At 37.3% G+C, this 17070-nt stretch overlaps 1 protein-coding gene across 1 annotated transcript in view; it reads right to left on the bottom strand.

The window, feature by feature from the left end:
- TNNI3K (TNNI3 interacting kinase) overlaps positions 1-17070 on the bottom strand; it is a 312769-nt gene that overhangs the window by 187807 nt on the left and 107892 nt on the right. Inside the window, exons 8-11 of the mRNA XM_067726575.1 lie at positions 13624-13722; positions 9719-9857; positions 3126-3270; positions 2936-3040 (exon numbers count right to left, since the gene is read on the bottom strand). Of these exons, the coding sequence (XP_067582676.1) occupies positions 2936-3040; positions 3126-3270; positions 9719-9857; positions 13624-13722 (488 nt within the window). The remainder of the gene's footprint in view (positions 1-2935; positions 3041-3125; positions 3271-9718; positions 9858-13623; positions 13723-17070) is intronic.

Raw genomic sequence — 17070 nt, 5'->3', positions numbered from 1 at the left:
ATTAAATATCTCCTATGATATTAATTCTTTTCTAGGCATTCTGCAGGGCAACTGAATGGAATGGGGGAACACAGGAAGGTTCTGAGAGATTTAGGTGACAAGTTAGACTTGTGATTGCACCTGAAGTGGGAAGAGGGGCAGTCTTGTGAGATCTGATGCTAATTCCAGGTAGGCAGTGCCAAACTGAAATGAATTTTAGGACACCCACTCGTTGTCTGTAGAGAACTGGAGAATTGTTTGGTGTAGAAAAATCTCACACAAAACTGGTATCATGTGTTTCAGAAGTGAGGTATTGAATGTTGAGGTAGAGTACAGAAAAACAGTGTTTTTTCCTTCCAGATTTGTTCTATAAGTGGTAGTTCACTGGGTCTTACTCTTTCCTCTCCCTGGGATGACTTTACCTAAATCCTTTTTCTCTCATGGGATATTATTATTTTCTTTAAATAAATGCCATTATTTATCTAGTTGAACTATTGCTTCCTTATGAAGTCTTCTCATGAACCAAAGGCTGAGTTCATTGCTATCTCCTCTGCTTCCTTGTAATTTCAGTTTTATGGCACTTATCATATTGTGTTATGATAATGAATACACCTCTGTGTGTTTTGATACCTTACAATAGAGTTCCCTTAAGGAGGGAAGGGACTGTGTCATGTTAATGTTCCTACCAGCAACAACACAAGACAGGTCCTTAACAAGCCTTTCTTGAATAATTAAGTGAATAAAAAACAACCATCTCAGTGTAATAGATCGTATCACCATTAGTTATTTGTATTATAAATAGGACCATTAACACTATACTTGTTGGCGAACCTCTCACTGTTGTGGCCTCTCCTGTTGCGGAGCACAGGCTCCGGACGTGCAGGCTCAGCGGTCATGGCTCACGGGCCCAGTTGCTCCGCGGCATGTGGGATCTTCCCGGACCGGGGCACGAACCCGTGTCCCCTGCATCGGCAGGCGGACTCTCAACCACTGCGCCACGAGGGAAGCCCAACACTATACTTTTAATGTTCCGTTGTCTGAATTACCTCATTATTTCTGTTCAAAGCAACTATTTATAGGAAATGACGAATTCAGAACATATATATATATATATGTGTGTGTGTGTGTGTGTACGTGTGTATACAAATGTGTATACATACAGACATATGAAAACAATAACAGGAATGTACTAAGTGCTGACTATGTGTAAAGCACTGTGATTTGTACATAGAAAAATTCATAACTGTAGTCAGTTCCTTATGTAAAAGGAGAATTTCTTTTATAAATATGTACTTAAAATGAATAGAATGAAAATATTAATACGTTATTCCTAGCAGCCACAGGTTTGCACAAAATAAAACAATTGGATACCTAGTTTTAACTCACTTCACTAATCTTGTCATATAGACAATCTTCTGAAGGTGACAATAACCCTCTGATTATAGTCGGTTTCAATTTATGTGCACAAAGTAGCAAAATGATTTGAAAACTAGCCTGTGGTGTCAGCCTCCACAAGAATGACGTAATGGGTAGAGGACACTAATAACCCGTACATATCAGTTCTGCCAACTGTCCCCTTCAGGGACAAATTCCACTGGTACACTTTGAAGGCATGATCTGAAGAGTTCTTGCATCTGTTCTGTTACAGAGTGTGTAGAAAACAGACAAAATATTTTGGTACTAGAACATGAAGATATATAAAAACACAGGATTTGGAATTAGTCAGGCATGTAATACATGTTTTTCTAGCCATAAGAATCTTTGGCAAGTTACTTAGTTTTCCTGAGCCTCAATTTTCTCATTGGTAAAAAAGGGATAGTAAATCCAACTGCATAAAATGGTTAGGAGGATTAAATGAGATAATGGATGCAAATCATCCAGCACATATTCACTGTTCCATAAATGGTAGTTTTCTTCACCTCCCTTTTGTCTGACCTCTTTGGGTGATAAGAAAAATCTGGAAATCCAAGTGAAATTTGACAAGTTGATGCCTGATGCAGAAGTGTAAGCTTAATTTTAGTTCAGTATTTAAAAAAAGTGTCTCATTTCTCTTATTCACTAGTACAGGACAAACACTACGTAAATAACATACTAGTCTCAAATACATGTTTTAGAGGTTGCTAACAGCCAAGAGATCTGTAATATGTAGGTAAATAATCTGATATTCAAGGTTTACTCAATTCAAATGACTACGTTTTTATTTTTATAAGCAAAACAGTAACCTGTTAAAAAATGAGGTTTTAAATTTTATAAAACATCTGCTTTCCTTTAGGACATTTTAGGGAGTTATGCGCTTGAGTTCTTAGCAAACTTTTCCCTCCCTCTCTCTCTCTCTTTCTTTTTTTCTTTGTCACAACTTTTCCAAACCCAGCTGCTCCTTCAGGGTGCTTTTCCAGAGCACGTTGCAAAGGACTGTAATCGATTCCTAGCAAGGAGCTAATGCCTTCTTAGGTACCTCAGTGGCCACCCTGACTAAGCTCTTACAGGCTGACAGATGGATGTCTTAGATAGGTAGATACATTTGCACATAAGGTTTAAGTGGTAAGGAAAAAATGTCACATTTGATGCTGATGAATTCTGGTAATGATATTCTTGTCGGAAGAGGATTATGGGCACTGCTCCTTTTGGCAGCTTTCTGCAGAGTGTAGTGGAATAGGAGCAATATGCTTACAGATGTTGATATGCCTGTTGCCTTGGCAACATCAGTCCCTGTCTTTGTGGCTGCTGCCAGGAAGGCAGCATCTGGCTCTGGCCCCATCTGTTGTACTGGCTGCAGCATCTGCGTCTACCTTTTCTCTGTGCATCTAGCTTGGGCTCCTTGTCCTCTGGCCACCCTCTGGTCTTGCTCTCTGATTGCAACATCTGCCACTATTCATTCTTGCTTCATGTACATGACTTCCAGTGTTGTAGGGTGTTAGCTAAGTTTAGAGGCTATTGCACTTAAATATTCTTTTACCTGTGAAAAGCCGTTTCACTGAAGATGTTTTCTTTAGTCAGACTTTCTATTCCTGATATTTGGATGATCTCCTTGGCAACTTCAAATTTGCCATTGTAGCATGCCCTAGAGTTAAGAAAATATTTTGAGAATAGTAAGAAGGTACACGTAGTATACCTGCAGTACCTATGGAAGTATACATAATACTCACAGGTGCAAAGGGGTGTCTCCATAGATATTAACAACATGTGGCTGAACTTCTAAATTGCTCTGGAGCAGGTACTTCACTATATCGTGGTGTCCAAAGCGAGAACAGAAGTGGAGTGGAACGTGATCCTCATTGTCCTGAGCATTCACTGTCATCAAAAGAAAGGGAAACATATGTTATCTGGAATCCTCTATTTCTCAACCTGCTCATGTGTAGTATCAGGGATTTTTCTAAGTGCCTGAGAGACTCCTGGAAATTGCCAATTAATGACAATAATAAAGGAAATTAAGTGCCACCAATTTAAAAAGTTAGAATTCTATCCTATAGCCTATTTCCACATTAAGCAGGCTTTCTTCTAGCTCCCATAAATCTATGGAATGCATCTAATCAAATCTACCTTGCATACCATATGACCCAGCAATCCCACTACTGGGCATATACCCTGAGAAAACCATAATTCAAGAAGAATCATGTACCACAATGTTCACTGCAGCTCTATTTACAATAGCCAGGACATGGAAGCAACCTAAGTGTCCATCGACCGATGAATGGATAAAGAAGATGTGACACATATATACAATGGAATATTACACAGCCATAAAAAAACAAAATTGAGTTATTTGTAGTGAGGTGGATGGACCTAGAGTCTGCCATACAGAATGAAGTAAGTCAGAAAGAGAAAAACAAATACTGTATGCTAACACATATATCTGAAGAAACTAGGGGCAGGACAGGAATAAAGATGCAGATGTACAGAATGGACTTGAGGACACAGAGAGGGGAAGCGTAAGCTGGGACGAAGGGAGAGAGTGTCATGGACATATATACACTACCAAATGTAAAATAGCTAGCTAGTGAGAAGCAGCCGCATAGCACAGGGAGATCAGCTCGGTGCTTTGTGACCACCTAGAGGGGTGGGATAGGGAGGGTGCGAGGGAGACACAAGAGGGAGGAGATATGGGGATATATGTATATGTATAGCTGATTCACTTTATTATAAAGCAGAAACTAACACACCAGTGTAAAGCAATTATACTCCGATACAGATGTTAAAAAAATTTACCTTGCACAGTGGAAGAGTTCAGGAAACTAGTAAGTATCTAAAAGGTACTCATAGCCTTATTTCCACAAGCATCTCCTTTCAAATTGATTCCCCTTTCACCCCCATAGAAGATGTTAAAATTTTAATACTCTGGACAGAGCACCATTTCCCAAAATTTTGGCTCAATATGTTAGCGTGGGGCCTAGTACTCTGTATGTTCGCAAGACTGTGTAGGAGGTTCTGATGTCCCCCTAACTGAGAAATGTCATGTTGCGGTATACAAATCATGGTATAATGAAAAGACAGCAAGTTTTAGAGTGAGGAAGACCTCATGAATTGTATTATCTAAGATAGTTTTTTAACATTAACTGTTAAATTGATTACTCAGTAGTGGGCATTTGACCTTCTCTTTGTCCAATCAAGACTTATAACCTCTTCTGACATTTGGGAAATTCCCTATACTGAAAGTACTGACTAGAGGCCAAGATCACCTTTTATCATAGAAGCCGAAAATATGCTTTCCAAGCCTCCTTTGCAGTTAGGGGCACAGAATTAGTAGAGGGTGACCATATGTCCTGGTTTAGGCTTCTTATCCTAGAATAATTTTTAATAGTGACCCTTTCACTCTCAACCACGTCCTGGTTGGACTCTTATCTACAGGCTCTTCCAATCAACATGTTATTTCAGACTCTGACATCAGAGCTGATGACACACAAAAGGAGAGTCTATTCTATCTTGGCAAAGTAGCAGTGGTAGAATAGCTCCATCTAATTTCCAGTGGTAATGTTGTCCAGCCACAGACTGGGTGCCCCGCATTATTGGTGCCAGAAACACAAGTGTTGGTGTGTGTGCCTAGCTGGGGTGGCAGTGTGCCTTCAAAGGATTAGTTTTGGGGTGTGATTCTGGACACCATTTCTCACTGTGAAAATTCCAAACCTGGCTTTCTACTCTGTCCTGGGGAAGATTCTGTGTGCTAATTGATATCCTTTAATATTTCCCCTAATGCTTAAATTAGCAAGTATTAGTTTCCAACACTTGCAAATAAGAACACCTGACTGACACATAGTCATTCCTCAACAAGTATTAAATAATCAATATGCACCAAGCACTGTGCTAGGTGTTGGAGATATTGATTTCTTATAAGTAACAGTGGATATAATAACACTATTGGTGCAGCAGGGATGCTGAAAGGATTAAAGGAGATCATTTCTAGAAAGTGTCTAGCATGATGCTTATCACAAATTAGATACTTAATAAAAATCTTCACTCTCCCTTTTTACTAATTTCCCTCTTAGAATTTTGCTAAGTGGTGCTAAGGCAAATAAGCTATAAATGCATAGAGTCTATACCCTCAAATAACTTACAATCTAGTTGAATAGTCAATAATTACAGGCCTGAAGTAATAACAAATCAACACCAAGCTGCTAAATTCTAGATCTGCTTTAGCACAATTTTTAAAACCAAAAATAACCAGATCGACTGCTCTACAATCACTTGTTTTATTATTTTACTACTTTGTCCATCTGTACAGGGTGCTTTATTCAAAATAGAAAATAATAGCCCTTAACAAATCCCATTCATTCTCATTCTTATATATCTATAAAAGAAATTATCCATAGAGCCAAAAGAATTGATCGAATTACTTTTTTAATGATGAAGGGTTGGAAGGAAAAGAAAGGCAAGATAAGAGTTAATTTTAAAAAGTTCAAATATAATCATCATTTAACATTTAATGAACACTGGTTTAGGCCTTATAGCTGCTATATTTGTAGACAATAATTCTTATTTTATCAACCTGCAAGCCCTTAAGCCAAAGGGAAATCTTTAACAAAGTTCCTGAACTCCTCCTCCCAAGACTGTTATTGAAAAATAAATCTTTGAATCTTTTCTATTAATGAGTGGCTCAGAAGGACACACTTCCTTCAGAAGAATTTTCCCGGTTGTTTTGATTATCTTCCTTTTTAAGATACTTTTCCTTTGTTCACATTCTGTTGGAAGCCAGGGAAAGTCAATACCATGAGTCAAAGCTTGAGGACAGCAGGGAGTCCAGGGCATCAGGAGGTCACATGTGAGTTCTTGAGGGCCAGAGGGGACATTGTAAAGCAGAATGAAGCACAATATTCCATTAATTCATAATTTTCCTTTAGCCATACCTGGTCCCACCCAACATTATTCTTCTCTAGTTGAATCAATAAACTTCAAAGCAGACTCTTTACTTGGTGAATTACCTGCAATGGCCTAGACATTATTCTCATCAAAGAAGATATAAAATACCAACCAAAGGGACAAGCCAGGAGAAATCTGCATCAGATGCAGAGTTTATATATATATATACCCGTATTTCTGCTTCAGTCCTTCTGATTCCTTAATTCTGTCTTGGACCAATTTGCAAAAACAAAAAGTGCATATATTATTATTCTTACCTGAGGAAAACTGAATGTATGAATGATATTCTGTTTGCTCTAACATCTTATTTAGAGATTTAAGTAAAGGAAAATTTCAAGCAAAGGAATACATGTAAATCATTATTAAGAAAATATTTGGTCACTAGTCCTCTACTTTGAAGAGAGTAAATGTTCAGTAATGTCTTTTGAAAGAAAGATTGGATGAATGGGTAGGTAGCTGGATGCTACTTCTTGCTTATTTCTGCTCATTGATCTTAAAGATAAAATAAACATTTCCATATTAACCCAGCAAAGTTAGGACCTCTCACCAGCTCTCTAAAGCAACTCCCAAGTGTGTCTTAAATAAATTTTCAGTAACAAATCTGTGTGATAGTTCTGACAAGACACATTTTAAAAAATAAATTACTTCTCCTTACTGACCATGCCCTAGAAATTTTTGTGACTTTCTCTAGTATCCAGTTCTCCAGTTAAGAGAACTATAGCATTCAACATTCAGATGACAAAAAATTAATAGTTTCTGAATTTAACATTTTCCATTTTTAACTTATTAAAATGATAAATTGTGAGAATTGTGTCTCTATTTTCCTCCTATGGAGTCCAGCAATATTTTGACCTTTTCAATCTCATTCGATAAGCATTGCAGTTCTCCTTTTTAATTGCCCTACGAGGTATAAGGAAGAAGACTAGAGACTTAAAACATATGTGACTGAATAGGTCAACCTCACAAACGTGCGGAACGTGCTTTCGGAAATACATTTTGGCTAATTTGCAACTTGAATTTATTTTCATTTGTGACATTCTGTTACCACGGAAACATGCTGTAAATACCAGATTTCAAATTGCACTCCTTTTGGGGTCATTCATTTATTCTTCCCCTTATGTCCATTAACCACAGGCAAAGTCCAGATCTAAAATAAATCATCTGGAGACTTAGATACATTTTGGAATAAGTAAACCAGCTGATAATAAATCTTGTGCAGTGTCCACCAGCACAAAAGATTTTCTGATTTATTCTTTGCAATTGGTTGAAGTACAAAAGGGACTTAAATATCAAGTGTATATTAGAAGGAAGTAAAAATACTTAAAAATCTGAGTCATGTCACTTGATTTTTTTTTAAATGATTGAGTAGGAGGCATGTAGTGCTTGTGTGAGTCAGAAAGAAAATGTTAAAAATTATATCATATGACGCTGGTATGTACTGGGAATCCGGGTGCAGTACACATTTCAATGCCTTTTGTAGAAGAGCCCTTTGATCCTGGAGACATGCTGATCATAAATGACACTCATTTTGACACCACTGAGCTTTGGAGTTGTGCAGAGGAATAAAAGGCTGACGTTGGCCTTGATAATAAAGGAAAAATGTGAGTGGTTCCTGACCCCTTGGAAGAGTGAGGCAGTTTCAAAAACAATTATGTGTTCGGTGATTCACATTGGTGTACCTCTGCCTATCCTAAACCAACAGAATCAAAGAGACTGCTTAAACAAGGTCCAGACAACAGCATTCCTTGCATCCTGACAACACAAGTTGTTTATGATAATGCTATAGAAAAAATTCCTGAGTTATTATACACTGGCTCAGAAAATGATACAAACTACGTTTCTCAAACGTTACCAAATAAAATGGCCCTGTTTCCAACATGGAAATGAAATTGCCCTAGCCTCTTGCTACAGTTGTCTCTGGGAGCCTTTGTGTTTTCCTTAGAGTAATGAAAACATTGATTAGTTTTATTAACTGAATATCAATCTCAATTTTGGACCAAGGAAATGGCAGTTCTATAGATCTGACAACCTTGTGCTTTTGGAAATGTGCATCATTTCTGCTGCAAAGGCCAGCAGTTCTTACAGCTGGGCTTTTAATTAGGTCTCTTGGGGATCAGAATGCTGGATATGCCTGAGAGAATTTAATGACAAGATGTAACTCTGAGTGAATTTGTGTCAAAAAATTAAGTTTGTGAGGAAGAGGAAAAAAAGAGAAAGCTTTTTTTCAATACTTTCAATTTTCCAAAATTCATTTTGTAATTAAAAAACTAAAAAGTTGCAGGAAATTCTATTCTACTAAATGCATCTAAAATCTTTCTGTGTATTCTAAAGGTTTTTTCCCCCAACCTGATCACATTCTAACTCTATTTCCATTAAAAATAACAGTAGTATCAAATACTGGGGAGGATGTGGGGAGCAACTGGAACTCTCATATATAGCTGTGGGAGTGAAAAATATTGCGAACACTTTGGAAAGTTGTCTGAAATTTCCTAAAAAGTTAACCATGTGCATGCCCTTTGATGCAGTAATTCTCTCTCTCTCTCTCTCTCTCTCTTTCTCTCTCTAAATACACACACACACACACACACACACACACACAACGAAGAGGGATTAACACATATATTCACAAGAAGAATTGAATGTTTCTGGCAGCTATATTCACAAAAGTCAAACACTAGAAACATTTAACCTTCCATTACAAGGAGAACGGATAAACAGTTAAATTGTGGGAAATTCATAGAATTTTCGGTAATAAAAAAGAGCAAATTATGATTCATGCAACAACATGGATAAAAGTCAAAATCATCTTGTCGATCAAAAGAAAGCAGTCACAAAATTATATCAACTTCAAGAACAGAAAAAAAGCTAACCTATAGCAATAGAAGCCAGAATATTGATTATCTTTGGTGGCGAAAGCTAGTTACTAAGAAGTGGGCAACAAGGAACTTTCCAGGTGAAAAATTTTCAACTTTCCAGATGAATATATGTCTATATATTGATCTGGGTGGCTTTTACATGGGTGTATCCACAAGCAAATATTCACTTAAGTCAATATTCAGTTAAGATTTGAGAATTTTGCTATATGTAAAATTTACCTCAATTAAAAAAAGATTAGTGAATAACAAAAAGTAGGAAAAATTTAGGAAAACCCCTTACTTTTACTGCAGCACCTAATACATTAAGAGTTGAGCTAAAATATGTAAAGAAGGATTAACATATAGGTTTAATTAATATATTAAAAATAATAAATTATGACTTGTGGAACAAATTAGTACATGCGTACAAGATTAATCAACTTAGATTATTCTCTAATAAATAAGTAAAGTAGAAGTAAAAAGCATACATAAAGTAAAAGATAGCAAATTTCTTCTTCTAAACATAATCTTACCATCTGCTTTGTTGCCTTCTTCCACCAAGAGTTTCGCAATATTAAAGAATCCTTTTGCAGATGCTAGGTGGAGGGGCCTATCTCCGACTTCACCGCTTACATTTACATCAGCACCAAATTTCAAAAGGAGGCGGGTTACCTAAAGGATCCATGCATTTGAAATTAGTATCAAATGCCAAACAGTAATGCAATGCCTTCAGCAATAGGGAAGGAGACATATCATTTAGGTTTTCTCTTGGATAATTTTTGCCTGAAAATAACAGAAAATCCTAACTCAACTGGCCTAAACAATAAGGAATTTATTATTATATCACCTAGCAAGAAATCTAAAACTGGAGCAATTTCAGGGTTGGGTCTTCATTGTATCAATACATAAATAACCTTCTCTCAAGTCACCCATAATCTTCTCTGAACAATTTTTTCTAAAGTTTCCTTCTGGCCAGAGCCAGCAGTGCTTACTTGATTCTTGATTTTCATAGTGGTTCCATACATAGGTCACCAATGGTAATCTTGCTACTGGGGTTCTGGGTCCTTTTTTGATTTGTGAGTAAACAGGAGATAGCCACACTAGCCCCCAGCATCTTCCCAAATTAGCTGAGATTCACATCCAAGAGGACAGAGAGAGATGAAGTAAGAAACAACTCAAGAGTTTCCAGGGGTTGTTTCAGGTAATTTACGGGATTCCTTCAAATTATTTATATATTCACTTAGGAACCTTCCAAATAATTTCTCTAAAATTGACATTACCTCCCCTGTGAATTTTAGGACTCATCATAGTGATCCCAAGAGATAAGTTAGGATGCACCCGTGCCATTAAAATAACAGTTATGGGAGGACTCCTCAAAAGTCTTGACCATTGTGGCATCAGCATAAAAGTGAATTCAAGCTCTAAAACTATTTTGTGGCAGCAAATAAATATATCTTGAGCGGAAGCCTCTCAAGAATATGGTATATATTCGATAGAAATTCTAGGCGAAAAATTAGCTGGGTGGGATGTGGGAAAACTTCCTATTGCATGCAGTAGGTAAAGAACAAAGGTTCTGAAATTGGGCTTCTGCTTATTAGGTATGTCACCTTGAATAAATTATTTGGCCTTTTGAAAATTCAGTTTCTTCGTTGCTAAAATGGGAATGCCTCATAGAGTTGTTGTGAGAATTAAATAAGTTATTACACATAAAGCACTTAGAAAAGTGCCTGGTATTCAATAAATGATAGCAGAAGTGGTAGCACCAATGTGAAACACATGTATTTTATCTATTTCTTGGCTAACGAGCAGACCAATACTTAATTCAAGAGAAACCTGAACAGTAGACATTTAGTTTCAAGAACCTTGCACTCCTAAGCAGATATTTCCACTTACACAGGCTCCATAAATTCTGATTATGTGACTTTATAATGGATAGAGTTAAACTATCTTTGAAATCGATTGTCTATTAAGCACTATTATTATATACCTAGGAACTACTGCTGTTGGTAAAATACTCTTCCACTTAAAATAAGTAAATAAGCAAATGGCAAGGAACATGGCACATTAGTATATCGAATGTGCCATTCTCCTGTCAGCATATTTTAGTAAATGACAATAGCTTCCATAAATTACTTATGTGCTGTCTTTGCACATAGGAAGTGAGTCCCTTATCATAAAAGGGCCATCCACATTTTAGCATAATTTTATAATACTGTGACTATATATTCAGGGAAAGTAAACAAATTTAGGTCTCCACACAACATGCATAGAAGCTCTTTATGTTTCTGCTGGGTCATGAGGTTAATCGCCAAAGAGGATGACTCTACAAATAACAGGCACTGTGTATATCCTGTCTGTGCCTGAAGTCAGAAAAGTATAAAGTTTTTTCGCCACCTGAGTTTTGGACCCAGTACTTTCAGAAGCGTTTTCAGTGCTCAGCTCTCCAGGGCACCCCAGTGCAGTCTGAGCAGCCTATCAATGAAATGAGCAGTCTCCCCTAGTTAGAGGTCACACTTTGCAGGTCTGAGACTGTCCAGGCACATGCCAGCCAGCAAAGAAATAAAGGCACAAAGACTAGAACAGCACAGAGACACAAGGAAGTTTGATTTTCAACTTGGGATCCTCAGGCAGTGCAATGGCATGACCTGTACAAAGGTAAAAAGGTATAATTCTGCTGCATGACTGAGACCAGATCTAGAGAGATAAAATGAGGAAGAGTAAAAACAGAATGTCAAAAGAACAGTTAAGTTTTGATTATCTAATTACATTTGTATTTCTGTTTTATTTGGTTCTATTGAGTTTCTTGAGTATAGCTAAAAGATGGTGTTTGAAAAGAGCATATAAAATTTTTCTTTCAATATGTTAAGGTTGAAAATCAACGGACTGTGGAATTACAGCACCAGGCCTTGAATTCTAGCTCCACTACTTCAGTAAATGGCCTGGACTTTATGATTTCGCTCACTGATAGAAGAGGGGTAAGAAGAGGCTCTTCGGTACAACAGAATGAAGATGGGTTTTGGGATCAGACAGACCTGAATACATACTCCAGCTCTTCTACTTATTAGCTGCATGACTCTGGCATGCTACCTGACCTGAGTAAGCTCCATATGTATCATTGATTAGAAGGGATAAATAACAGCTGATTTTAGGGTTGGGGCAAAATTAGAAAAAAATCCACATAAAGGCCTTAACATAGTGCCTGTCCCATAGTATGAGTTTGCTCACATGGTAACTCTTATTAAGTTCATAAGGTTGTCACGAAGGTCAAATGAAATTATTTGTTGAATGACGCTACATTGTAAACTTTAAAGCATTCTATACGTATCATTACTTAATTACAGATTATCAAAATTTATAAATATGTTTCTGATACATAACTATATATTTAAAGAAAATTATATATTTAAAGCACATTTAGTGATTGTTTTTTAGTTTATCTAGGTTATCCCATATATTAGTTTCCCATTGCCACTGTAGCAAATTACCACAAAATTATTGGATAAAAAAACACATTTTTATTCTCTTAGAGTTCTGGAGGTCAGAAGTCCAAAATCAAGGTGTTGGCAGGCTGCATTCCTTCTGGAGGCTTTCATTTCCTTACTTTTCAGCTTCTACAGCCTGCCTGCATTCCTTAGCTTGTGGCCCCTTCTTGTATCACTTTAATGTACTGCTTCCATTGTCACATCTCCTACTACTCACTCTGATTTTCTGCTCTCTATTATATGGACCCTTGTGATTACATCAGGTCCACCCAGATAATCCAGGATAATCTCCCCATTTCAAGATCCTTAACTTGATCACATCTGCAAAGTCCCTTTTAAGGTAACATTCACAGGTTCCACAAATTAGAACGTGAACATGTAAACATATTTTGGTAGACATTTTTTAGCCTACCACATGCCAGGTTACTAGAAAAGAGGAAATTCCATTTCTAAAAGTTATCTATTTTCAGAGAACTTTTGGAATGGGCTTTATGATTTGTTTTATTGTTAGTGTTAGTATCATCCCAGTGACATTTGTTGAGCATTTGCCAAACACTTTAAATTAATATCATAAGAGCAACCCTATGAGGTAGGTGCTATTAATATTTTTTTTTCATTTTGTAGACAAGAAAGTGAGGATCAGGGATATTATACAACCTACACATGGTCATAAAGCTAGTAATTTTTCAAATTCAGGCCGATTTCTATAGCCACCCACTTACCCATATACTCTACTGCCTCCCTCGTGTACTAAAGTAGTCAGTAAAAATGTATAACTTGGTAGCTGCTATGTTTCTATGGATCTACAAAAGCTCTTCAAGGGGGGAACTGATGAGCAGATGGCAAAACTAATTCAAAGGATATCTTAAATATCCTTTCTTTGAACCTAGTACAGTTCAAGAAAACCCTGGAACACTTAAGTGATGCCCCAGGCTTCGGAAATGCCACTGACTTACCTGTTCATGCCCATAGTATGCTGCAATGTGCAATGGAGTGAAAAAAACTGCATCTTGAACGTTGATGTTAGCTCCATGTTGCAGTAGTACATCAGCAGCCTGGACAAGAAGGAGAGCTGGGTTAGGAGATTCATTGGTGGCATCTGCCCATCAAAATTCATTTTACAATTACAATGTACAACTCTCCTTCGGGGGTCACCATCTTAAAACACAATTTTCTTCCACCTCCCTTCTCTGCAATCTCCAATGGCTAGCTTTGGCCTAGAAAATGAAAACCAAGCCCCTCACTATCACATTCAAGGTCCTGTCAATCTGATGGTATCCTTTTAAATGTATTTCCCATTACTCCCTTTCATAAACCCAACTGTACAAACAAACTGCACTCAATTTCCTACTTCTCAGAGTCTTTGTTCACATTACTTCCTCAGTCAAAAGTTCTCTTCTTGGGCTTCCCGGGTGGCGTAATGGTTGTGAGTCCGCCTGCCGACGCAGGGGACACGGGTTTGTGCCCCGGTCCGGGAGGATCCCACGTGCTGCGGAGCGGCTGGGCCCGTGGGCCATGGCCGCTGGGCCTGCGCGTCCGGAGCCTGTCTGTGCTCCGCGGCGGAAGAGGCCACAGCAGTGAGAAGCCCGCGTACCGCAAAAAAAAAAAAAAAAAAAGTTCTCTTCTGTCCAATCTACAGATGTTTAAACACAAGCTAAATGCCATCTCTTCCAAGATTTCTTTACTTTCCCTCCCTTCGTTGCCAACTGATTTGCTAAAATTAAGTCTTCCTTCCTTTTAAATCTCATTTAAATTTTTTTCATGTCATTTAGAACATTTAAAAATCTATATACATGCCTTATCCTTATTAAAGAGCAAATTCTTTAAGGACAAAGTATATATCAAATTCATCTTTATAATCCTACACTAGCATGTTGCCATGCAAATAGTAATCATTCAACACGAATTTGTTGAATGAATGAATGAATAAACGAATGAATGAGTGAAAAAAACTAGAAGGAGCTATTGGCCAATGAAAGGCACAGATTGCCAACAAATCTGCTCACCCTTTAGATTTCTTCTACTAAAGGCTCATCTCTAAGACTCTTTTCTCTAGAAAACTGATGGAAATCATTTCCTCCAGATGTGTTCATTTTCACTGTGAATTTTCTTAATGCACTCTCTATTCTTCAGTTGGTAAAACAATACACATTTGGGGAAATTTTCAAAAGTCTGTTAGACTTAGAAGAGAGAACATGAAGATGAGATCCAAGAGCTCAAGGAACATATGCTCCCACACCTCTTCTGTTCCTAGAAACAAACTGCCTCCTAAGTCAAGTTTCCTTGCCTGTTTGAATCAGAGCCCTTCAGAAGTGGTGAGGGGTCATGGACATTACATAACAAACCAGTATGTTTTAAAGAGGAAGAAATCAAGAATCAAAGGAATTAGGAAATTTCTCAAAGTCATGGAGCAAGTCAGTGTTAGCAGGGAAGTGAATCTCTAGTCTCTCACCTCAAGCTTTGTTTCCAAGTGCTCCAGAGTATTAAATAGTTCATTCATTCAATCATCCATTTGTTCATGTGTCAATACACCATTCATTGAGCATATATGAACTGAAATGATGTTATTTTACATGATTATTCTTACAGTTTATTCAATCAGTGGGGTAGCATTAGAACTGATTGTAATTGTCATACGAAGAGAAAAGGAATTCTTGTTGGAACAGCTGAAATTTCTGGTGGGTCCAAAAATATAATAAGCAGGTGTATAGGCTTCTATACATTCCAAGAACAATGCTTTTTGCTAAATTTGGATATTGCTGACTAATGATCAACAGAATACACAACGTGTACAGTGAGTTGTTTTTCTAATAAAAAAATTAAAATTACAATTAACACTTATTGAGGGCACATTATGTATCAGACCCTGAACTAAGTGCATAAATGGTAACTGGAGTGCCTCTGTTTCACTCCAAAACATAGAAAGATATGTTCTACTCTCCCATTTTAAAGGTGAAGAAACTGAGCCTCAGGGAGGCTTTGTAACCTATTTGAGGTCATACAACTAGTAAGAAGCAGAACTGGAATTCAAATTTAGGCCTGTTCGACTTCGAAGTTTCTTTCCATCAGGCCCTTCCTGTGACCTTGACCTCATTAACACTAACCTTTAAGTAAATGAACTAACTGACTCAATCTCAGATAAGAGGAAGCTTTCTGAGTAGAAAGTAGAGTAGAAAGTAGAAGCTTTGTAGATTCAGCTTGGAAAGAATGCTGGAGCCATTTATATCAAATGTCTGGTATCTTAGACTTCACATGCCTGTGAGTTCAATCTTGGGAACCTTTAAAGGAGGTCACAAACGATCAAGGTAAATGAAGCTTTTTACAAATTCTCTTATTTTATATATAGCATAAAAGAAAGTAGACAGCATGAATTTTTATTGTAAAAAGGATTCTCAAATGTTAAAATATAGAGCCAATTTCTTAGGCATAGTTCTAGAACTTACTTTCATTCTAAAAGATAATGGCTTTTAGGCTTGAATAAATAGTCCAAAGCAATTTTTTTTTCCTCCTAAGTTTGCACTTATCCAGTCATTCAGAAGGTCAACCTTTTGCTGAACAGTCATTAATTATGAAGTGTTGGCCTTCTAAGAAACTTTCAAAATGTAAGTTTTAATGAAACCACACAGAGTCATTATTGAACTATAGGCTTTATTTAGTTTGTTTTAAAATTCAAGGAAATATTTAACTATTGAGAGCAATGTACACTGGAATTATCTGAATAATTTCACAGGTTATTTATATAAGTTGAATGCATTTATTGATTCTTATATTTCAAGTCATGATAGGGAGTGTATCTCCTAGCAATCTTATGGGGATATAATGTATTGTGATATACAAATATGCCTGTCATGTGGTTAAGACAAATGCACTCATATTGTTTAGGCTGGAACATATATCTAGCAAATCATTTTTTTTTTTTTTTTGCGATACGTGGGCCTCTCACTGTTGTGGCCTCTCCCGTTGCGGAGCACAGGCTCCGGACGCACAGGCTCAGCGGCCATGGCTCACGGGCCCAGCCACTCCACGGCATGTGGGATCTTCCCGGACCGGGGCACGAACCCGTGTCCCCTGCATCGGCAGGCGTACTCTCAACCACTGCACCATCAGGGAAGCCCTATCAGATCATTTTAACCATGCTTCCCCTACTCCAGAACCTGAAAGAGCTGGTAGGTCAACTTCACCTGTTTTCCACTACATGAAGTCCCATGAAGTCCCAAACTGAATCTCTTTTATTCATCACTATGCTAAGCAGAGAATAGGCATCCAAATAATGGTTGAATTGGACTGTATTTCTAGTTAAAACAAAAAAAGGAATATATATATCTACCATCAGTCAGAAGGGAAGTTAAACATTAACAATTAGGACCCAATTATATGATAGAAATTTTAAACAATTCAATTCA

This window comes from Pseudorca crassidens, chromosome 2 (genome assembly GCF_039906515.1).
Source record: "Pseudorca crassidens isolate mPseCra1 chromosome 2, mPseCra1.hap1, whole genome shotgun sequence".
Taxonomy (NCBI): Eukaryota; Metazoa; Chordata; class Mammalia; order Artiodactyla; family Delphinidae; genus Pseudorca; species Pseudorca crassidens.
The sequence above is the reverse complement of the archived record's forward strand: the minus strand, read 5'-3'. Positions and strand labels throughout refer to the sequence as shown.